This window comes from Dicentrarchus labrax, unplaced genomic scaffold (genome assembly GCF_905237075.1).
Source record: "Dicentrarchus labrax unplaced genomic scaffold, dlabrax2021, whole genome shotgun sequence".
Classification (NCBI taxonomy): domain Eukaryota; kingdom Metazoa; phylum Chordata; class Actinopteri; family Moronidae; genus Dicentrarchus; species Dicentrarchus labrax.
The window spans coordinates 2,758,156-2,782,522 of record NW_026136715.1 but is presented as its reverse complement, the minus strand read 5'-3'; the positions used below and the strand labels follow the sequence as shown (position 1 = coordinate 2,782,522).

General features: G+C 42.0%; 1 protein-coding gene across 2 annotated transcripts; it reads right to left on the bottom strand.

The window, feature by feature from the left end:
* Nucleotides 1-465: 465 nt before the first annotated feature.
* On the bottom strand, nucleotides 466-23,704 carry lima1a (LIM domain and actin binding 1a). Of its 2 annotated transcripts, none has more exons than XM_051424232.1 (11): nucleotides 23,474-23,704; nucleotides 20,977-21,164; nucleotides 19,425-19,470; nucleotides 15,288-15,701; nucleotides 7,384-7,450; nucleotides 5,465-5,559; nucleotides 4,727-4,792; nucleotides 3,848-3,899; nucleotides 3,450-3,514; nucleotides 2,897-3,030; nucleotides 466-2,213 (listed from the first exon to the last, which is right to left on the bottom strand). In XM_051424232.1, exons 2-11 carry the CDS (start codon nucleotides 21,099-21,101, stop codon nucleotides 1,052-1,054), a joined length of 2,226 nt encoding a protein of 741 aa, XP_051280192.1. In that variant the 5' UTR covers nucleotides 21,102-21,164; nucleotides 23,474-23,704; the 3' UTR covers nucleotides 466-1,051. The 2 variants fall into 2 exon arrangements, with proteins under 2 accessions (XP_051280192.1, XP_051280193.1); XM_051424233.1 differs by lacking the exon at nucleotides 23,474-23,704 and adding an exon at nucleotides 21,342-21,602.
* Nucleotides 23,705-24,367: the final 663 nt, after the last annotated feature.

Sequence of the window (24,367 nt, the reverse complement as noted above, 5' to 3'; positions counted from 1 at the left end):
TAAAACAGTAGAATAAATTTAAATAACTTATTAAACCACTAATTTCATCTTAAAACCCATTTTTATTGGGTGCTCAGGATTAGAAAATGGCAGCTTGCAGCCACAGTGCTAATGACATAATATATAATCAATATATCTAAACAACTATTGGATGGATTGATTAAATTTAGTTTGTAGATTAACGACAGTGTGAGGTGTAAATTAGGTTCGTATAAACAGACTGAATCACATTCAGCTCCGATTCAGACTATAATTCAATAGTTTGTAAACTTTATTTAAAAAGTACCAGTTTGTAGGATTCAGTGACATCTAGTGGTGAAGTTGCAGATTGCAGGTAACTGAACACCACTCGCGTCTGTATCTGACAACCTAACATGGATCCAAACAACTGTTGATCACATCATCAGCGCAAAGAGCCTCGATCAGCATAAATAAAACCACATTTAATAAAAACAGGCAACAACATTTTGTATATAACAATTTATTTAAACAGTAGCAATCGGATATTTGGTCCCCTGGTTTAAAAACAGTTTCAGATCCAGTTTTTACTCTTGAAATTGGAAAAACAAAACAAGTGTTTTTTTTTTTTTTGAAGTTTAACATGTACATACAGAATGGCAACTTAAAAATAAAAAGTGACTTAAACCAAAAACCTGTTATTTAAAAAGAGAAGAAAGGTAACAGATCAAAGTGCCGTCTTTTCTAAAAGTGTCTTCTTTTAAACTTTCCTATTAAACATTAATTAAAGAGGCCATTTTGTATAATTGTACAACAGGACGATGCATTTCCCAGATTCGGAGGCGTTCAATGAAAAATAGAAAATTACAAAAGTCATGTACACAAAAATAAACCGATCCTCTGTGTGTCACAACCTTCTGACATTTCTGCTTTAAAAATATTGATTACGGGGGGGGGGGGGCGTATTTTAAATATTGTACATTTAAAAACAGTCTCGTAAGGAAATGGTTTAAAAAAAAGGGTTCAGAAAGTGTTTGAAGAGGCACAAATAAAGAGTTCAGTAGAGTTCACATGAGACACTGAAGCAACTCTTTTAGGAAGAGAGGAAGAGGAGGAAGACGTCTAAAGAAGGAGAAGAAGGAATGGCAAGAAAGTCTAAAGTGTCCGTGGCGGTCGTCGTTGGCCGAGAGAAGTTTATACATCCCTCCTCCTCCTCCTCCTCTTCGTCCTCGTAGTAGCGGTTTCGTTTGATCATCTCCTCCACCGACAGCGCCTCCTGCTCCTCCTCCTCCTGCTGCTGCTTCTGCTGCTCCTTATCATCCACCTCCTCGCTGTCCCAGAAGCCCACATCCTGAGAGGAGCGGCTGGCCTCCACCTCTCCCTCAGGAGACGAGATGTCTGTTGGCACCTCCTGCTGTTTCATCTCTTCCTCCAACACACCTCCGTCCATCTCCTCCTCCATCTTCTCATCCTCCTCCTCTTCCTCTTCCTCTGGAGTGTTGTCTTTGTCCTCATTGGTGAGGCGATGGTCCGGCATGTTTTCACTCATCTCCCCCTCCTGCTCCTCCTCTCCTGAGCTTGTGTGAACGTCCTCAGTGGGGGTCTGGCCGCCGTGCTGCAGCTCCATGCCGGAGGGTTCAGGGCTGAGCTGCCGGTCCTCCGCGGGGGGAGGCGGACTCTGTCTTCTGGCCTCGGGGGCGGGGGAGTTGGCAGCCAGTGTGAAGGGCATGCTGCGCTCCTTCAGGGAGGAGCTCCGGCGCAGGCAGGGCATCTCTCTGGCCTGCTCTGGGGCCGAGGAAGGGGAGTCCTCCTCTGGGGGCCACTTGGGTCGGACGGGCTTGCTGGCGGAGCCCCCGTCTGGGGTTGTTGTGGCGCCACTGCGGCCGGTCCCGTCCTCCAGCTCCGTTCGTGGCGGCCAGGAGATCTTCAGCCTGCGGGTCTCGGTGGGTCTGTCGGACTTCTCTGCCGATCCCTGACCCAGAGCCTCCATAGTGGCGGTCAGCACGTTGACCTTGGCCAGCGGGGAGTCCTCCACGCTGGGGCTGTCCAGGTCTGAGACCGGGCTCTGGATCTTCGGCCCGGTCTGAGTGTTGGACTGCGGCGAGGTCTCACCGCCGCTGTCCCCTTTGCTCTCCCACAGCTCTTTGTGGGGCCGGTGGCCGAAGCCCTCGTCGTAGTTTCCTTTGGCCTTGAAGAGCTGACAGAAGTGCGGCTTGCAGTAGACGTTGTTGTGAAGGGAGGCGTAGTTCACCAAACTACCCAGAAGGCAACACAGACAGAGGAGGTCATTATATTACATTGAGTGAACTGATGAGTGTACTAGAGAAGGTCATTTGGATGAATGTCGATCAGATTATTTCCTCTGAATATTGATCATTGATCAGTTTTGCTGATATTTTATATTATGCATTTTGCCTATCTAAACATGTATGATTGTTAAAAATAAAAGTGTTTTCTTCCTGGCTTATATTACCTCTTTGGTTGTTTGTTCAAAGTTCAGATCCTAAATAATAATCTAAACTTTAAAAATAACAATTGCATTTAGTTTTTTTTCCACAGCAATAATGCAATAATACTGAGCTATAGTCCTGCTGTGTGTATTCACCCTCTCATACCCCAATAAGGCCTCGTGGCCCCTAGTGAAGGTCCAGAAACATCATTATATATTATTCCCAAAAGTTTGGTGCAATCCTCTAAAAACTCTAAACTTTAAAGCTTTTTAGCTAAAAAGTTTTGTGAATATGTATTTAAACTTCTGTTCACAACCAAACATAAAATTACATGTTTCTATGTATATAAATATATATATATATATATATATATATATATATATATATATATATATATATATATATATATATATATATATATATATATATATGTACACACAGCTGTTTGTATGTTCTTCTTATAATAAAATAAAGCATTAAAATTAAACCTCAGTTTGGTGTTGCAGTGAGAGCAGCGGAAGCAGGAGCTGTGGTAGACGTGCTGGTTGGCCACCAGCCTCTCCAGAGGATAAACCGTCTTCAGACAGGACACACAGGTCTCCCTCACAGGCAGCCGGAAGCTCTGCGCACACACACACACACACACAGTAAATTCATGCATTCACACACACACACAATAAAACACAGTAAATTCACACACACACACACACACACAGTAAATTCACACACACACACACACACAAAACACACACACACACACACACACACACACACACACACACACACAGTGTAAATTCACACATTCACACACACACACACACACACACAGTAAATTCACACATTCACACACACACACAGTAAATTCACACATTCACACACACACAGTAAATTCACACACACACACACACACAGTAAATTCACACACACACACACACACACAGTAAATTCACACGCACACACACACACACACACACACACACACACACACACACACACACACACAGAATGTGTCTGTGTGAAGGCGGTACTGCGAGGACTCACTTTGGAGGACTTGGGCTGAGAAGAGTCTCTCTGATTGGAGGACACGGGGGTGCCAGAAGCCGAGCCTGTGGGATCACAATGTGAGCTGAGTGAGAACCTGCAGTGACGAGTTCTGAACACTAGATGGAGCCGTTTCCTTCTTTAATACAACAAACTCACACGTAGACGCTCAAACATCCACCAAGTTTAGTTTCTGTGTTTCTGAATAACTCAAACTGTTCTTACAGACCAGATCCTCTGTATTTCAGACTTTAAATAATCTACTTTAGGTGTTTAAAATGTTATTTTTCCATCACAAACATCCAAACATCGACTCTAATGCTCTCCAGCTGCCGGGTTCTCGTTAGGAGAACATTCCTGTCGTCTAGAGTCATACAAAGATGTGGAAACTAAATTACCGTTGCTCTCGGAGGTAAAACTTTTCCTGCCGTTTGGTTCAGACTCTGGACTCTGTAACAGGAGAAGGAAGGATATAAGGACAACAACAACAACAACAAACTCAATTTGTACAGTTTAGTTCACACTGTTTAAATATGTTTGCACTCCATATCTCTTACTTGCATACTGCACACAGTGTATATATTTTTAATTATAGTCTTTATATTTTCTATTATATCTTTATAATATTTGAACTACTTTTTACACTACATTTTCCTCTGAGCTGCTGTGTCACATTTGAATTTCTCCCACAGGGGATCAATAAAGGAATATCTTTCTTATATTACAGAGTTCCCACACATCCTGGAAAATCTGGCTAGACTAGACTGTTATTTCAGTTAATTAAAATGCTTTTTAACACCTAGTTTTAATTTAGTTTTATTGAACTATAATAACCCTGCAACGTACTGCAGAGTCGGACCATTTAGTTCCTTATGAGCAGCTTAAAATCAATTCTAAAATCACCCTGGGAGCCAGAGTGAAAAGTCTGTTTCCTCTGGTTAGTTCTTTACAATTTTTGTATTCAGACATTTAAAAACAGCAGTTACAGAAACTATTGTGTGCTTTTATTTCATCACACCTGGATTACTGCATCTTTAAAACTTTGAATTCCAGCAATGTTCCTGCTGATAAAAGCGTGTTTGTGCAGGTTTTGTAACGTGCTGCTCAAAGTTTAATCAGTCAAACAGGCTGAATGTATTCAGACGGGAGCCCAGCAGAGGGCAGCATCTGAAGGTTTATGAAGCCAATAATAAGAATCTGTTTAGGTTGAGTTAAAGAACTCTGCATGCATCAAGTCTTTCATTTATTGAATTGTTCTGCATCACAAACAGACTCACCATGTCCAGAGTGCACGGAGGAACGTTCTCCTTCTGCTTCCCACAGAAAGTGTCCAGCTGATCACTCTGAGGAGGAGAAACAAGAGTTCACTAACACATAAAAATCCAACAGAAGCTCCTTTAAAACCTCTATCCATCATTTCTCTGCCTGAGCCGCCCGTGGCCTCGTTATTCGCTGACGTCACTTTGACGAGATGCATTTTGGCCACCTGCGGTCCAGAGTTAGTTTGGGTGATTGGATTTGACTACAGGACAAAGACGTTGACCTTGAAAAGCTTCAGAGCCTCCAACCTCAACTACTGCGGCACTCAGTCCTAAAAACTTTCTTATATTTATACTTTAACTTAGTCTGAAGATCAATGCTGACAGTAAGTTTCCAATGTACTCAGTATCTCTTATGGAGTCAAACATAAACACACTGTGACCTTTAAACCTCAAATTATCTTAAAATTTAAAGTACCTGCCACATATAATGCTTGCAAGGATTTAACCACGGACCAAAAGACACACACATTAAAAGACTGTGGGTTTTCTCTCTTCTCCAACTTTAGTACAACAAACAGAGGCTGAGCATGTTGAAAATGTAACGTTTGTCCAGAAACAGTTTTACATTTATGGATTAAATTGATAGTTAAAATGTGATATTTCTTAAAGGGAGTTTGGTGCAGAGAGCTTTTCAAACTGCTTTGTACATTTTTAACGTTTCGTTTCTGGAGGATGATTGACAGGAGCACTCACACTGACTGAGGTGGGCGGGACTTCTTGTTTGGAGATGGCAGCTTGGTAGAGGGCCATCCTGTCCCGGAGAGGAGTGGACTCTGCAAGACTTCCATCTGGTACAAAAACACAACACAATATGTTAAAACCTCACACAGAGCTTCACACCCAGCAGCTTGTACTGATACTAATGAGAGTTAATCTGGTTTAGATTCACGGCTGAGACACTTTTTTAAAGATTGCTATGAAATGCAGCACAAATTCAGTGTTTCACAGTCCATTAGTTGTTTTCTGTATCACACGACAACCGCTCCCAGTGGGGATTTATCTCTTTCCACCCGTCCCAGTTCAGCCCGAGTGCACAATGTGCTGGTTGGTTAGTCACTGAGGCTGTGGACGGGAACGTGAGGTCAGCAGTTGTGTGCAGCGTGGAGGGGAAACAGAGGTTTGTCTCTTCCCGTCTGCTGATCGCAGCGGTTCTACAGCGATCTGCCTCGTCACTTCAGGGAAGGATGTGATCCATCCAGAGGAAGGAGGGACGACTCCGAGAACAATGCTGGATGAAGTGACTCGAGCAATGGCTTTGTGAATGTGAGACCATTATTGGATACATTCAAAGCAGCTGTAATCAATATTTCCATGTGAATGGATCAGTGATGAAGCCACAGACGCTTACTGGACTGTTCGCTGCAGTTTCCAGTAAATAAAAAGCTCTAAAAACCGTAGATTGTAATTAATAATGGACAACGGCTCCGTGGCGTCCCCCACAGGTTACTGAAGAGCCGCTGTGAGGCTCAGTGTGGTCGGCTCTGATCCTGGCAGTCCTGACTCCTAATCCAAAAATGGACAAACACGTGGAGCCGACTGAAGCCTCGTTACTGGAACCAGGAACCTGTGACGGCTTTAACTGTCACTCAGAGCGGCCACGCCCTTATTATACATAACTTTAAGCTTTAATATAATTTAAAACAGGTGAGTTATGTAAAAACCTTACGTACAGTCGTCATGAATGAGGAAATTAGCTACAGAGACCAAAAGGCTGTAAACATGTTTATTTCTGCTGTAGTTGGGCATTTTAATATGAAGCCTTACTGACTCACTGCTGGAGCCTCTAGTGGCTGTTTTTGTTACTTCAGTGTCGGCTTTGCAACCACTGATGATCCCCGAACAGCAGACAGACAGTTAGACACCAGCTGGTGAAGCTAGTGGAGCATTCAGCAGCTAAAGACAGACACATATTTCCCTCAGGAGTCGGTAGAGAACAAAAAGAACTCTAAATAAATCATAATGTTGCTCCACAACAACAAACTCACCAAATCATTCTGATATTTGGTTTCCTAATAACTTTAATGCCACATACACAATTATGGGCTATGAAAATGAGCACTGAATGTAGAAATATAATGTCTGTGAAACATATCTGCTCAAATAATGTTTTTGTTAAAAACTGTATTCACAATGGTCTTTAAAAAGTCTTAAATTTAACCTGCAGGAACCTGAAAGCATCCTGATGAGGCTGGAAATCAGGCTGATGAGAGTGAATAAAAACCTTAAAGCTACAAATACGAGTATGAATACGTTTATAACGGATAATAAACTGCACAAAGTAAGTAACTGAACTCTTGGTATTAAATAGTTACATTCCAACAGCAAGGAGAAGCTCAGTAATGAAACTCTTTGTGCTGCATATTGTATAAAAAGGTGTCTGTATAAATAAAGTTCACTGGATTCAACGCAGCACATTAAAATAGTCAAATTCAAAGATACAGAAACCTGCAGCGCCCTGTTGGCCTAAAGGTTTAATGACAAACTTAAATATAATAAACTTATTTTATATTGGTGCTATACTGTACATTGTTGCTCTCCCTCCTTGTTTCCTTTCAGCTCTCTAATAAAAATGCATAAAATTGCCAAGAAACACTTAAAATAAAACAATTTACCTCCTAGAAGTTGGTCCATGCTGGCAGTGTTACCGTTGGTTCCTCTGCTGGGTTGCTCTCTGGACACCTGCAAAAAAACCAGCAGAAAAACTGTCAGATAACAGGCAATAAAAGAAAACAACAGCGTCAGTGTGAACTGCATGACCGAACACACACACACAGTAACACACACAGTAACACACACAGTAACACACACAGTAACACACACAGCCATCTGATGCTCACATGGTTCAACCAGTAAAGCAAACTGGCTGGAAGCAACGCTGTCGATCAGGAGGATCAAAGTGAAAAAGAACGAAGGAAGTGCAAAGACGTGGAGGAGGTGTGTGTGTGTGTGTGTGTGTGTGTGTGTCCAGTCCAAACCACTTTAATCCCCTTATGAGATCAGAGAGACGGAGCCTCAGACAGGCACCCCGTCTGTCCACGGCCGCCAGCCAAAACAAACTGATCATTTCTGTTTCTCAGGCCGTCCATTAAAATACACGACAATCTCTCTCTCTCTGTGTGTGTGTGTGTGTGTGTGTGTGTGTGTGTGTGTGTGTGTGTGTGTGTGTCTCCAGTCTCTAAAAGAAACTGATCATTAATTTCTTAGAGCCTCAGAATAAAAATAAAAACGAGCTTTATCATTATTTTGTTGCTCTGCTGGAGTCGATTAACCAACAACCACTCCCTGGTTGCCAACCTGAGGACGGACACACACACACACACAGATTACACAATAGGTCACACTGCGACTGTGACGCTTCGACACATTTAGCATTCGGCCTCTTAAAAAGAGCCACAAGTGAGTCGCCTGCGTCAGTCCGCTCGCTACCAAAATGTCCAACAAAGAAAAAACAAAGTGTATTTCTCTTTCCTCCCGAGTTCAACAGATTCTGGTTTTCTGGCTCATCCACCTGATGAATGTGTCTGCAGGCTTCAGCAGGTGGAGTTGGGAAGAGAAGTACGGTTCAGACACATTCAGAGCTCGGGCTCAGGGTCGTACGACAGTGAATCTGTACAACAGGGAACTGCTGCAGTTTGTGGAAAAACGATGAATTTTGAGCAGATTATTTCCTATTTAGGGAACTTTTTATACAATTCTGTCTGTATTATGTATTTTAAATCAATCATAAAGACTTAATATGTTTATTTTTTTTTGACAAATTCAATGTTTTCTCTTTCTTTTAGACAATGAAACCAGAGTTATAGGCCTAATGGGTATATTTAAGTGTTCTTACACCTTAAAATCAAGAAGGCCTTGTGACCCTCTGAAGCTTTCCCAACCCCTAGTGGGGGTCCTGACCCACTGCTTTAAACTACACTATTACTTATAACACTTTGTTTATGTAAATGATATCTGGTAAATTAAACTAAGCATAAAAGAAGATAGAGTGAAAACCTTTGAGGAACATTTACATTTAGTACTGAACCAATAATTACGGTGAACTTGTTAGAAAACAGCTGCTTATTTTCTTCTGTGGATTAATGAAGTTTTATTAATATTATTTATCTTATTTAGACCTCCATCAGACCTGGAGCAACATTAGTGTTCATCGTGTATCCTCCTGTGACTGAAAGCCCAACATTCAGTCTGTTTTAGCTCTTTAGCAGCTAAATGCTCCACTATGTTCACCAGCTGGTTGTTAACCGTTTATGCTGTTTGGTGTTAAAGGTCCAGTGTGAAGGATCGGCTGAAAAACACACACACAAAAAAACACCCCTATCTAGAGCCAGTGTTTGGTTTGTCCCTTCTGGGTTACTGTAGAAACATGGCAGCATCCATGAAGGCGACCGGCAGCGTCTGTAGATACAAACGTCTCATTCTAAGGCAACAAAAACATATATTCTCATATTCAGGTGATCATATATTCTCATATTCAGGTGATCATATATTCTCATATTCAGGTGATCATACACCAATAAAAACATACCTATAAATATTATATTCCCTTTCTGACAATAGATCTTCCTATAAACAACAAAAACAATAAAGTTGTGAGCTGAGGGGGAACTACAAAGTTAATTCTGTGGATTAATTCAAGAGCAGACATTGTTAATATGAAATATATTGATTGTAGCAGCTTTAAACTCTGCAGATTTTAAATCTCAGACTTTCATCAGGTTATGTTTGGTGAGCCAGACTATCAGATGATGTCACCTGTGGCAAATCTGAGTCGGATTCAGGAGCGACTGACCGATAAATAATACATATATGTTTGTGTGTGACAAACATACTGAATCATAACTGTGTGCACAAGACAAACAAACACTGTCTGGCAATAAAGAAATCCCAACAAAAGAAAGCATCATAATATAAAAGCATCTATTCCCGAGGGTGGATTAATCTCCCAGAGACCGGAGGTGCAGAGGGGGGTGTCTGAGACTGGTTTGCATATGTGTGTGTGTGTGTGTGTGTGTGTGTGTGGTTGGGGTATGAGGAGGGGGCGTAAACATGTGGGGGTCGGCGGGATGTAAACAAGCAGCCGGCGACATACGAGGCCTCGGGAAGCTGGATCAGCGGGCCAGACAAAGAATCTGCCGCTAATCCTGATACTATTAAAGCTCTCATTTAGACTGACAGTTCCCCTTGTGACTCCACCCTGTCCACACACACACACACACACACACACACACACACACACACACACACACACACACACACACACACACACACACACACACACACACACACACACACACACACACACACAAACACACACACACACACACACACACACACACACACACACACACACACACACACACACACACACACACACACACACACACACACACACACACACACACACACACACACACACACACACACACACACAGACACACACAATACCCTGTTCTTACATTAAGCCTTACCTAAACAAAGACAGAAGAAGAACCATGAGTGAAAAGCCTTTAAACAAGGTGATGTGCCCAACCCCCGGCACACACAATAACACCGTACAAGAGCTGACACAGATGAAAAGGATCCACTGATAAAGTTAGACCATGAAGTGGCCTTTGAGAGGCGGCTTTCATTGCAGGAACTATGTGACCGTCTCATCTAACAAGACCTCTTTCAGCTGCAGAGGATCCGACACCAGAAGTCAGCAGAAACAGAAGTAAAAGTGGAGTCGGAGCAGTGAAAGCGGAGCCTGTTCAGAGGCTGAACAAAGAAAGCAAGAAACACCACATGAACCAAAAACACCATAGCTACCTCTCGTGCAGCCGGACGCAGGAAGGAAAAAGGCCACGGGGGTGGGGGGGGGGTTAAAGGAGTCAGTAGACGAGATCGAGGTGATGCCGGTTGAGGAAGATCCAGCAGTGAGAGACTGAGCGGAGCAGCCAGGTCTTTATGGACCGGGGGGGGGGATGTGCTGTACGGCCTCTGGAGACGGTTTGAGGAGGAGGAGGGAACGTAGACTGGGTGGGGAAGAGGAAAGGCGACAGGGAGCAGGTGTTCCAAAGGGGGAGGGAGAGCGAGGGGTGTTCAAAAAGGGGGCCGGATGAAGGGTGGGGAGGTAAAGTGTGCCATGGTGTTAAACCCCCCCCCAACCCATCTGTGTGTGTGCAGTTTTTTTGTTTTGTTTTTTTACTGTGTCACGGTCCCCCAGCCTCAGAGTAAAGCCTACAGGGTGGAGGAGCAGCTGGTGGAGGGGGGGTGACAGTGGAGCGAGGGGATAGGTGGGGCTGTGTGTCCCTCATTCGGAGGGGGGGGGGTATTTAGATACAGCTCTGAGGGGAGGCTGAGCTAAATGCTATCGTAGCATTGTCACTGAGAGAGTGTTCGCATCATTTATAGTTTATATAACGGACAGAGCTTCCAGGTAAGAAGTGTCTTTAACCTGCATTCTGTGTAACAGCCAGCAGGGGGCGACTCCACTGGTTGCAATAACACTGATACCATACAGTCTTAGGGAGAAATGAGTTGACTTCTCAGTTGATTTATGAGCTCAGTGAACAGTTTCCTGATGAGTTTCTGGTCTCAGTCTTTAATCTGTTGAATAATTTAACATACACTGTCAGCCAATTCTAGAAACAAAGACTAAATAAAGAATTAAAATAAATAAAATAGATCAGTACTGTAAAAGCATTTTATATCTGTGCATAGACGAAGATTCAGTTTGTCATTATATTAAGAAACTTTCTCAAATATGTTGATTTAGTATCACAAAGATATTATTTTTAGAAAGTTTCTTGTTATAATGACGAACTGAATCCTTTATTTTTTTTTTTTTTTATTTTTTTAAATCACATTGGCAGAAATGTGCTTCCATACATAGAAGATAATGTAAACCAATATCGGCCGATGATATCTGCTGATGGAAACATCAGCTGTGCTCTAATCCTGAGGGACCACATTTAAAAAAAAAGGTACTTAATCCATCCAAAGTAAACGTTTAACTCGGACCCTCAGATGTAAACCTCTTGGTTGCGCTCGAGGGAAATTCGGGAGATCACCAAAGTCTTTCTGATCCTCAACTGTTGAGATATTTGACTCTGGACCGAGTCCCTACAGCCCCGAGCGAGCATGGCTGAGAGAAAGGAAGGGAGTGGAGGTCGAGGTCTTTGATGATGTGTAGGAGGGAGGGAGGGAGGGTCGAGAGAGAAAACAGAGAGGAGATGGACGGAGGGCTGAGGAGCAGGGAAGTGGACAACAGGGATGATTGATGAGGTGGGGAGGGGAGGGAGGAGAGCTTTAATGGCCTGAGGAGAGACGGTCTGAAGAGGCGCAGATCAGCTGTCTGCAGTCATGAGCCTACCAGCCTGCATTACATCATCTGCCCCTGTGAAAGGGAGCTCAACAAAAGAGAAGCAGAAGGCTTCAGCTATACAGTGGACGCCATTGTGAAGGCACTCGACTGTATAGATCCTGTATCACTGCTGCAGGATTTCCCTCTTTGCTAAGACAACTACGCTGCAATAAAGAGACTCTCCATCTCTCCGTAGCATTCCTTGATCTCACTTCTTTAAAAAAAGCCCACATTAGGAGGTCAGTGTGGAAAGTCTTTGTTGGAATATCAGATTTTCTGTCTCCTTTTGCCAAGAACCACTCTTTATTAGTGCTGGATCAGGGTTAAAGAATAAGGTTTCAAAACCAGCAATGACCCTAAAAACAAGTATTATCTGTTCATCCTGAGCTCCACTGAATCAAATATTAAAAACACATCACTGGGTGACACTTAGCACCATGAACACTGTAGGTTTTGGAGTCAGTCCCTCATATGCAACCTGCTGTTATAAATACCTTCCAGTCCTCTAAATGTGCATTAAATCACAGAAAATAGTTCCCAGCAGTTTACTCCTGTTTGAGGAACGTTTGCTGAACATGAATTTCCCCTCCAGGGATCAATAAAAAGGTCCATCTTATAGGATTACTGAGGTTGACATTTACACAAAAAGACCTCTGTCATTGCTGTACAGTAAATACGAAGCTACAGACAGCAGCCGGTTAGCTTAGCATAAGACTGGAAACAGAGGACACAGCTGTTTAAACTCATTCTTTTAATACGGATTAAACAAAAAAAACACAAACAAGATGTGACGTGTTAATTAATTAATGAGCTTTGGGTGGATTGTGTCCCCATTTCCAGTCTTTATGATAAGCTAAGCTAAGCTAGGCGGCTGTAGCTTTATATTTAATGTACAGACATGTGAGTGGTGTTGATTTTCTCCTCCAACTTGATGAACTCAAACTGTTCCTTTAAGAAGAACTATAGCACCTTGTTGTTTTAGGAACTTGCTGAGCTTTTGTAAAGAATGAAACTACAGACAGATTTACATCTTCAGGCCTCGGGGCTGAGAGCCACAGACGACAGACAATAAGAAAAATATAGAAACATCACCGCTGAGCTTTCAAAAGATCAGCGTGTGATGGGTGTTCAGACTTGTTATGGCTCATAAGACAAAGATTTACAGGAATGGACGAGCAGAACGTCTCAGGAGGAGTGGCTGTTTGCCCGGGGAAGTGGCTCGATTCTCAAAGAACCAGAAAAGGGGAATTCAAAAAGAGTTTGTTTGCATTCACTCGCTCCCTTCGGTGGAGTAAAACCTGGAGAATATCAGACTTAAACCTGTATTAACTGGGGTTTTTAGCCACTTGGGGGCAGCAGAAACAAGCTGTAAACAACATTAACATATTAAAATCACCATTCAAGTTGACTAATGTCTAACTACTATGTCCAGCTGTTTTAGGAAGCCTTTTAAAACGTTATTTGTCACATGTTTGTGAACATTTACGTCTTCAGTAGGAACCAACAGGTTCAACATTAATGTGTTGTTCACATCTATTTGTTACGGAGCAACATTAGCATTCATCTGAAGTCGTGTTTTTGTGCACCAGATGAATGAGCGTTCAATAATCCGATAAAAGTCGTCTTTTAGCTCAGTTTTTGGTTTCTACCAACTTCTGAGGGGAATATCTGCCTCTCTGCCTGTTAAATGCTCCACTGTTTCCCCCCCCAGTGAGGCCTGTTTGGTGCTGTTCAGGTAAAAATCAGCCGCCTGCTACATCCGGAAATTAAGAGGAATGAAAGTAAAACAAACTTACAGTAAAGTTACCAAAACAATGAGCTGATAGACACAAAAACGCTCTGTGGAGCCGATGAGTTTGTGATCATGTGATCCATTGTTAATATGAAGATTAAAGCTGCTTTAATGACCGTGCCGTAATGCCGCCGTGCCGCCTGATCAGTTATTTACAGTAGAGAGCAGAGTGCAAAGTACAAAAACATATCCAACATTAACATTAATGGATCTGTAAGGTCAGTTCATTTTAAACTCAGTGTGCTTCTTAAAGCCTCTTACAGCCCCGTAATGTTCTCTTCCTGTCATAAATGGGCGCTCTGTGTTGAGGAAACACAGCGTGGCCGTTGTTAACGTGTCACACTTCGAGTATGAGCACTTTACATTTTACACGCCTCCAGCAAATGCATGACTGGACGTTAAACGCCTCGACTTCTTTATGCGCCACAACACAACAATTAGCCTGAAGCCGGGCTCCAGTGGAGGATGCTTGTCGGGAGGATGTGCAAGTCAGCTGAGAGAGAGAGAGTGTGTGTGTGTGTGTGTGTGTGTAGGATGGTGAAGTGAGGCTGCACCATGTGACTTGCAGCATGACAGCACTGCAGGGATCTAACCTCTGAGAACAAGAACTTTTTTTCTTTTTTTTTAATCTTAACCGAAACTGATGATCTTTGGTCCTTTTTCTGTTTGAGATGAAACTAAAGAAAAGTTTACGCCTCAATAACTTTTGACCCCCCCCAAGATGGAGCCGCAGCGACCAGCAGAAGTCTGACTGAAGATCAGTTCTAATGATAGAGCGATCAATCGGGACGATTATCTGGCATTTTGAGACAATCGGCTTCGGCTGATGTCTGCGCTCACAAAGTCAGCAAACTAAAAAAAAGGTCTTCAGATACATCTGCATCTAAATATAGACCCATAAAACCCATAAAACCCCATATCGGTTGACCACTAATCAGTTTAAATGAAAGCAGGGGCGGAGCTAGAGTAATATTTATGGTGTGGTCAGAGGGTGTTACAGAGATTTTAATCAAACAATCACAAATATGAATATTTTTTTGCCCTCAAATGAAAATATTAAGTGAAAAACATTATTGTGGCACATTATTAAAGCTCTGAATAAAAATATCTAAAAGGTGGAATCAGAAATGTTCAGTCTCTCATTGAACTGAAGCCTCACTGAGTCTTAATCGTAGCCATAACAGATTCAATTCATTTCATTATTTTTAAAAGTAATCTTAATTAATGTGTTCAATGTAAACCAACTGAGGTGACCAGGCTCTTTTTTTTTTTTTTTTTTTCTCTCTCGATCCGCCCCTGGATTAATGTACTTGTTCCTGTTTCCATATGACATTAAGATCTGAGGACAAAACCTAAAGAGAAAAAAAGAAGAGACTTGCCTTGTCGGTCGGGTTTTCTCCCTTCTCAAACATCATCTTGAGGCTGTTGAGGGGAACACTGGGCTTCTCGGACTCGGGTACCTCAGCTGCTGCTGCTCCCTCCTGCCCCTCTGAATCTCTGCTGGGCTCCATGTCGGTCAGACCCTCAGGTGGGTCGGAGCTGGTCTCAGAGTGAACCTGTGTCTCTGGCTCCTGGTCGGTGGCTTTCAGGGTGTCGTGCTGGTGCACGAGCTGTGAGTTGGGTGCAGGTTTGGGGCCTGTTGACTGACTGATGTGGGTCTCAGGGTCAGCAGGGTCGCAGGGTGTGGTTTGAGATTGGGTTCTGTGGCCCGACTGCTGCTGCTGCTGCTCCCAGCGTTTCTTTAAAACACTCAGATTCCCGCTGCGTACTGTGGACGGCAGAGGTTCTGCAACCTTAAGGGAACAATAAACACAAAGAGATGAGACACAAAGTTCATTTTAATCCGGGCTCTCAGGATAATTCCCAAATCTAATGAAAACCCAACCCAACAATGTGTTAGTCCCTCTCTCAATACCACTGCTTCCTACTGAGCTCAAACATTACAGGAGTCAATAGTGCATTTGCTGGGTACTACTTTCAGCTGCAGATTAATACACATTGGGGGCTTCTAGTCAGCATTTTCAGCAGCAGGACTGTGTACATAGGATTGAGTCTATTTATCTGTACATCTATGGATCAGGACAATGTCAAAATCCAAGAGATATTCAGTTAACCTTCCTACATTTCTGTAAAACAGTGATCCACCTTACACAGTCTCATTAGAAAGCAGCAATAAGGTCCAAACCGCATTAGACAGAAGTACTGTAGTCCTGCAGATGTGTCCTGGCCTACAAATCTTGTTCTCCAGATGTAAGAAAATTTGTTGTTTCAGTGAAAACTAAAATGTATGGTACAAAAACGATCATTCCCACTGATCGTGAATCACAATATCTATCAGAATAATCACAATATGATGTTTTGAACAGTATCCTACAGCCGTACTGTGGATGTCTTTAAAACAGAGCAGTGAGCAAGCAGAGGAGATAAACTGCCACACAAACAGTCACATCAACACTTTAAACAAGATGACTCACTATTTCTTAAGGAGGGATGCTAGCTGCTCTCTGAATCTGTTTTTAGTTTGTTCAATGAATTGAATGTTGGACCCACCTGATCCTCCAACTGCTGAATGAAGCTTAAAACTTTAAACTACATGTTAACAGTTCATGCAAGCACTTCACACTTTCAGCAGCTTGTGAAGGAGAAAAGAAAGACAGTAAAGCAACGAAACAACTGCACCAAAAAAAAGAAAGAGACAAAGAGCCGCTCAGCATGCACGTCTACAATCTGAACCTGGATCTGCTGGATACAGAACAGAAAGCGACACAGCTGGAAAAAAAGGCCAAAGTAAAGAGTTTTAAAAACCTGAGAGAGCGGCTGAAGACCCGGCTGTCCAGTTGGCGTTTGTGAGTTTATGTGTGTGTGTGTGTGTGTGTGTGTGTCTGCTACAAGCTGTCCCAGATGTGAGAGTCTTGAGAAGTGATCAGAGCAGCATGAAGTAACTAGCCCACCCCCCCTACAACACAGAGGGAAGGAAGGAGTGTAGGAAACGGAGAGAGGGAGTGAAGGGGAGGCGAGGGGTGAGGGGCGGGGAGGGAGAGAAAATCAGAAACAGAGACTGTCAGTGAGGGGGGGAGAAAAAAAAAAGGAAAATAAGTCCAGGAAATGAGAAAAAAGGTAAAAGAGAGCTGGAAAACTTTACACCAACTTTAAACCTGGATAAATAATAATCTGATAAACCTTGTTGGTGATTCTCTTTATCTGAGGTTTGTTTTAGAGATTGGATTCAACAGTAAGACCTTTAACTATCTTTCCTGTCTCCTCCTCTCTTTACTGCTTTTACTGAAAAGGACAACGGAAAAAATGCTGCAGAACATTAATTAAATTTACCGAAAAGAAGAAAGATAACCAGTAAGAAGAGGCAACCGTACAGCGACAAAGTACAGACAAAGTACAGCTAAGGCTCGTGTGAAGGATGTTAGTTTTACAGATTATACATCAAAATATAAGAATGTTAACGGAGCAAAAGTCACCAAAACCTTAACTCAAAACAATTTCAGCATGAACTTGAACTCACTCAAGTAAATTAAAATTGTACTAATTCCTTTCAGTTAATCAAAGTTAAACTCATATGCAGTGTTTCTCCAAATTTATTTAAAATGTGCGAATAGAATTTGTCTGAATAAATCCATTTAAATACATCTTCTTTATACAAATGTTACCACTTAAGTTGAATTTACTCAGTTTTCTTCCACTGAAGCAAATTACTACATTAACTGTCAAACTATTTATTATTAATTGATTATCAAAATGGTAGCCAGTTTGTTAATGTTAGACATATGATGGTTAATAAACATTAAAAACAAAACTTGAATAATCCTAAACTATTTTATAACAATATAAAGTCAACTTGAGTCAATGGAACAAACTGGAATCATAAATAAAATACTGCACACATTGTATGAATGTCAGGTTTTACAGTGATGTTATTAAAACTCATCCAAACAACAGTTAGATAGTCGAGATATTTTACTCAAAACCACAAACGTCAACCACATGGTGGCGCTATAGAGAGAAGGCGAGGGACTGTCATTCAGATTCATCCTCTGAGGGCGGTGAAAGTACAAAATCTCACAGTAAAATATCCAATAGTTGCACCAAGGCGGTGAGTTGATGCTATTACCAACTAGACCATTAATCAAAATATTCTCAAAATCACAATATGACAACGTGCAGAGCGACCTGGTCGACAAATCTTGTTCTCCAGATGTAAGAAAACATGTTTCTTTAGCAATACAGACCAGACATCATGATTTCAGTAGTTTTCTCAGTGAAAACGAAAACTGTGACGCATTAATGATCATTGTCACACTAACTGAATTATATTCGTAATTGCAATATGCGAAAATAATTCACACAGTAACCATATTGTGCAGCACTAATGTCCATAAAACAACATTCTTGCATTCAGGGATGCAGAAACAATAACCAAGTAGTGTTACAAAAAGAAAACAAAGGGAGTGTTCAACACCTTAAAACAACTTCCTATAAAATCTGAGGAATGTTCACTGAATGCACCAAAAGCCTTTTTTAAATTTCCTTTAAAATCCATTAAATTCAACCCCAAGAAGTGGAGCAAAAAGAGCAGCACACCTACCTGAGGGTGTAAGGAAGCTGTGTGACCCCTGCACCCGCCCTGCTGAGCTCCGTCCCCACACAGACAACAAGCCCTCCCACACAGATCAGGTGGGGACGGCGGCGTCTTGTTACCACTGCTGCATGACAGCACACGTTAACGTGGCTCGCCTACTTCTGCTGCAGAGTGCAGACGCCGCTCGCTGTTGAGCAACAGATGTCTCAACTTAAGATTAATGTCTATTAAATTTATCCTTTAAATGTGTTTCATAGCGGCTCTGTACAGTATTTCCATTTTAAGTTACTTTATGTCTATATAGTGATTCCCAACTTTCCTTAAGGGACCCTTTTATGTCATTGAGTAAAGGGACATATTTGATGTATATTTCATATTATATTCAATAACAGCAGAGAACGACTGATCAACTGTACAATGAACACAATAATTGAAATCAACTTCAAAAGCGTTTCCATGACTGGAAAACTATTCTAAATTTCCAGGTTTTCCAGGGCGTGTGGGAAACCTGTTACTTCAAACTTAGCTTCAACTTTTTCCAAATGTGGTCATTGTAGTTTCCTGAGAGTTTCACCAATCACAGCAGTCCCCTGTTGAGCTATATGTCACCAAACACTGAGATTTTATTCTCACAGCAACATTTTTATTTAATTATATGAAAGAAATTGTAACTATTTTTGCAATTTTCACTTTCTTACACAATGTAAACTGTCAAATGGCTCAAAACATCACAACATGCATCACAATTTCTTAGAAAAGCCGTTTGGAAATCACTTAAGTTGCAACAATCCCCCCCCAAAAAAATCCAGAGGGACTGATTGTGCACAATAAGAACGTTTGATATCTTAAAACACATTTTACAGTTGTAATGTTACTTTACTGAATACAAGAATTTAACAATGTGACAGCAAATTTTGTTTCCTACCGTTTTCTTCTTGTCTGCGTTGCCTTCCTCTGCGGCCATCTGGTACCTGAGGAAGACAGGAAGACAGTGAGAGGAAGAACATTTATGGTCATACACAAACCGTGACAAAGCGAGAGGCTCAAAGCAGCTGTTCCACACCCAAATAACATGAACTATTCCTGCTCCTCTCCAAAAAGCATCAGATGATTTCATGTATTACAGACAATCTGGGTGGAAAACAGGGGCGGGAAAAAGACTCCCGGATGGCCGATTCATTCCCGGCCAAACAGGATAGATTTATATAACGTAATCCGGGGTTCCCGCTCTTTTTAAAAGGAATCATTTTCCAGGAGTTTTTCTTGACAGACATAAAATATTAGAGTAAATACAGGTGTTACTAACAAAGGCTTCGTTCCATTTAGTGTAGCAGAGCTTTTCCATACTGTGTTTGAATGGAGCCTTAATTAGTATCACTGGTAACACCTGTGTTTACCCTACTATTTCCAGGATATTTGATCATTTTTAAATCAGTTTCCAGCTGTTTCCATGACTGGAAAACTAGCCTCTAAATTTAAAATTTTACATTTCCAGGTTTTCCAGGACGTGTGACAGCTGACAATCCCAACTGCTTCAACCTGTGACCCGTCAAAATAAAACGTGTGTATGTGTGACTCCTTATCACAGGTTGTGCATGTCAGAATATGCAAATATGAGGGATTCTCAAAAAAAAAAAAAAAAAAAAAAGGTCCAGTGTGGAGGATTTAGTGGCATCTAGCGGTGCAACTCCCTCGCTTCACCCTCCCCTGCCAAGCCAAAAGGAGAAACTACAGTGGCCGCTGATTCTAAGGTAAAAAAAACATAAGTTATTCCTATATTCAGGTGATTATATATGAGTGAAACCATAAATAAGCATTTTATTTTCCATTTCTACTAATAGATCCTCCTGAATGTTACACACTGGACCTTTAATTGGAGTCGATTCAAGACACCTTAAAAAGGGAACAACTATTCAGTATTTCACAAGAAAAGAGCAAAAAATGTTTAAAGTCTAGAAACACATTTGTTTTTTTATTCTTTCCTATCCGAGTATATTTTAATATGTTCATATGTTGCATAAGATTATGTATTTTACAGCTGTGGATCAGTGATTGATCATATACAAAAACAAATGGGACCATTACTTAGACACAGGGAGGGAAACTGTAGTTCACTGCTCACAAACAGAGCAGCACTAACTCCTAGTGGTCAGACGGAGGAAGTGCAGAGAGGACGCATCCCAACATGAACCATCTTCTCATACTGAGTCTCATTCTCTGAGTAAGTTGTTGTGTTTAACAGGAAGTCCTGGATCGTGTCTCAGTTAAGTGAACCAGACGTGACACAAGCACAACTGGTTCCACCTAATGGTCACATTTTTACAGAAAAGAGGAAACTGAGTGTCTGTGAGGAAGACCTATGACCTCATTTCTGATCAGCTGCAGAGGCGACAGCAAGACTGATCTGCTGAGTGGCTGCTGGTGAATTATTAAACCGGTGGCGGAGAGACACAGACAGCTGAGGTATAAAAACTTACTTGGAGAAGCGCTCTGCGATGGCGTTGTTTTTCCCCCGGGTGGAGACGATGGACATCTCCTTGGCGGTGACCCTGAGCGACTGGGACGCCCACTGCCTGCGGCTGAATGGAGCGACGGAGGCCATCTTTGTTGCACGTCTGAGCGATCAATCTGTTTCGTCAGCTTGCCAGGAACACACGTCGTAACTCTGAGAGAGGAGAGGACACAAAAAGGGAAGCGTGAGACAAGACGAATGAGGAGTAAACTGTCGACTTCTCCTCTGCAGCTCTAGAACTTGAGTTTAAGCAGAGAAGAATAAGAAGAAACACCCTTCCTGTTTGTTTAACACCCTTCTATATTTCTGCTAAATAAACACCATACTTACAGCTTTTCCCCTCTCACATGCACTCAGTTTAAAAACACAGGCTTCAGATCAGACAGTGAGGCTTCTCTATCAGTACAAAACCTCTCTCAGGAATCAATAAATGCACCCAGACTACAACACTGGACAGTGTGTCACCACCGCAGCGTGGACCGGCCCCCAGTGTCTGAGTCAGAAAGTCAATAGAGCGCGTCAGACCAGCCATTGACCATCTGTTCCCTGTGTGACACTGCTCCAACTGAGCCTCCGGGGCAACTAACCAGCAGACAAGACAACTGATACTCCAGCTCCTCACACAAAAACCTCTCTTGTACACCACACAGGGTTTCACAACGCACACGCCTCTACCTGCTTGGCTCTTTCTCTGCCTGCTTCACAGCCTGGAGGGCCCGAAGGCGAGCAGGCACACGCAAGCAGCGCCGACCAGCTTACGGCTAAATAACTGTCATCTGTGAGTTACACACGCTCCGGATGAATTAAACAATAGAGGTTGATGAGCGTGTCGGTGACAGCAGAGCCTCCGGGGGCCCCAACTCATCGGCTCGACGTCACTCAGCAGGCGGTTCATTTAACTCAAAAGAAATGTTTTAACTGATTACGTCAAGAAGTTTAAGTTAAACTAACAAACTAACAAATTTGTTTAAGATTTAGACTTAATTTTTATTAGTGCTGTGAAAACTTCAAAAGTTCTTAATCAGGAAAGTTTCTTTAGCTTATAAAACTACATTAGTGTCACTTAAAAACTATTTCTTTGAGTTAAAATAACTAGTCTTAACAGCTGTGGCTTCCTTCCCTTTTTCCTTCCCTTTTCTATAATTTATTAAACTGACTCAGTGACATATTTTATGGGTATTCCAGATTATATTCAAAACTGTACAATGAACCCAAACAGTGAACTTGGTAACTACAGGATGTTTGTTTAAAACGAGTGATTTCTGACCTTTTTATACAATTATCTGTCTGTATTATGGATTTTTTAAAAACATTTCTAACAATCAAACAGACTTAACAGGCTTCTTTTTGACAAATTCAGTGTTTCCCCACCATTGTTCTATCAGACAATTCACTTCACATTTACCTTCCGTCACAGAAGTGAACCAAATGCTGAGATATCGGCCTACTGTGTATATTTACAGTGGATGTTTCCTTTGTGTTAAGTGTTGTCTGCAAATGGGATGGTTAAACTGAAACTCCAAGAAACACGATAACTGATATAATGTTACATTAAATAACGGCATTAATTCTCTAACTGAGGATTATTTTCATTATCGATGAATCTGCTGATTATTTTCTCGATTAAAATATCCAGTGTGGAAGATTTAGTGGCATCTAGTGGTGAAGTTGCAGACTGAGAAGCCAAAACCATAAAAATTATTGCATTTTTGCTTGAGAAATTATTTAAATTATTCATTATGTGTTGCACACTGACTGACAGTGGGATGTTGCCTCATTAGGACTGGCTCATTCATTCCTACAACCACAAAGTATTTGGATACTGTTGCTCTCCAGTCGAGATAAGTCTGATTTCTTTAATGATTTGGGCTGCAACTAATGAACTAACTGACTATTTTTATAACTGATTAATCATATAACATGTCAGGGAAGACTGAAAATGTCCATCAAAACCCAACTTGAGGTCTTTACTTACTTATATTCAGTTTACATTGACAGAAAACAGAACAGCATCACATCTGAGGCTGGAAACAGCAAATGTTTGGTGAGTTTGTTTGATAAAAATGACTGAAAGCTAATCATTTCTAGCCAAATGTCCTCGCACTACATCCCAAAACTCACTGTCTCCAATACAAATGAAGGATGATAACGACTCTGTCCGGGCCACCATTCAGGTCTCCTCTGTCACAAGGTTGAGATTACAAACAAAGCAGCATGTAAAACTCTCACAGGCCATGCAAAGCCGAGTTTTAAAGTCCTGTGTCAACGGCAACGAAACTAAATACCCTGGACACAGTGTCACCACAGCATCCCCGAGGTTCACTGGAGACAATGAACTCTAATACATGAAAAGAACACATGGATGCTTGATCTCAAACTTCAAAGAAACACACAGTGAAAAAAGCTCAGTTTTTGAAGCAACCTAACCATTTATCCCACATCAGCACTTTAAAACAACCGACCTGTGACTCTCTCGGCTGGTTCACTGCTGTGAAGCTTTGTGTCTCAGACGTCCACTACTTGGGTATTTCCTTCTCCTTTCACTCCTCAACTGCTGCTACCGGTGCTTTTGAGTAGACAGGGGAAGTAGGAGGAGTCCCACCACTCCCATTTAACTCCTGTCGGCCTATGACGCAGCAGCATTCACCTCCACCTGGCAGGTATGAGCTCTCTCTCTCTCCCCCCTCTCCCTCCCCGTCCAATCAGTGTGAGTGCAGAGCAAGCTGGAGCTATGTGAGACGAGAAGCCCCGTGTTGGGCAACATGGCAGACAAGCAGCAGGGAGAGGGGGAGGAAGAGAGGGGGAGGAGGACTGAGGGGAGGAGGACTGAGGGGAGGCGGGGGGGAATCCCACACTGGATTCCTGGAACCTGCGTGAACTGCAGACTCCTCTCACAAGGTCAAGACTTTAGAGGATGTGACTCATTCTCAATCGCGGCTGAACCACTGAAAGCAGAAGAAAAGGGAGCGGGGGGGAGTCGGAGAGAGAAATGCTGCTAAGAGATAAAAAAAAAAGTTGTGTTTATAAAAGACACAAAGATAAATATCTACCTAACCAGTGTAACAATGAGATCAAGTCTTTAGACAATATCACAGGCCCACATGTACAATGAAACAGGTTTTGCTTGAGTCCTTAAAAGATCCATAGTTCTAAAATCGATCAAAAGCTAATGAGAAAAAGTCTTTTATTTAATATATTTCCTATTTTTCCTGCTCTCCCTCCACTGAAACACTGTAGAGACACAAAGATGTTGAAATGTTGTACTAAAAGGTCTGTTAACTATGGAAGAAAAAACTAACTCCTTCAGATCAACTGGTTCAATGTAAACACAGACATGTGAGTATGATGACGCACTT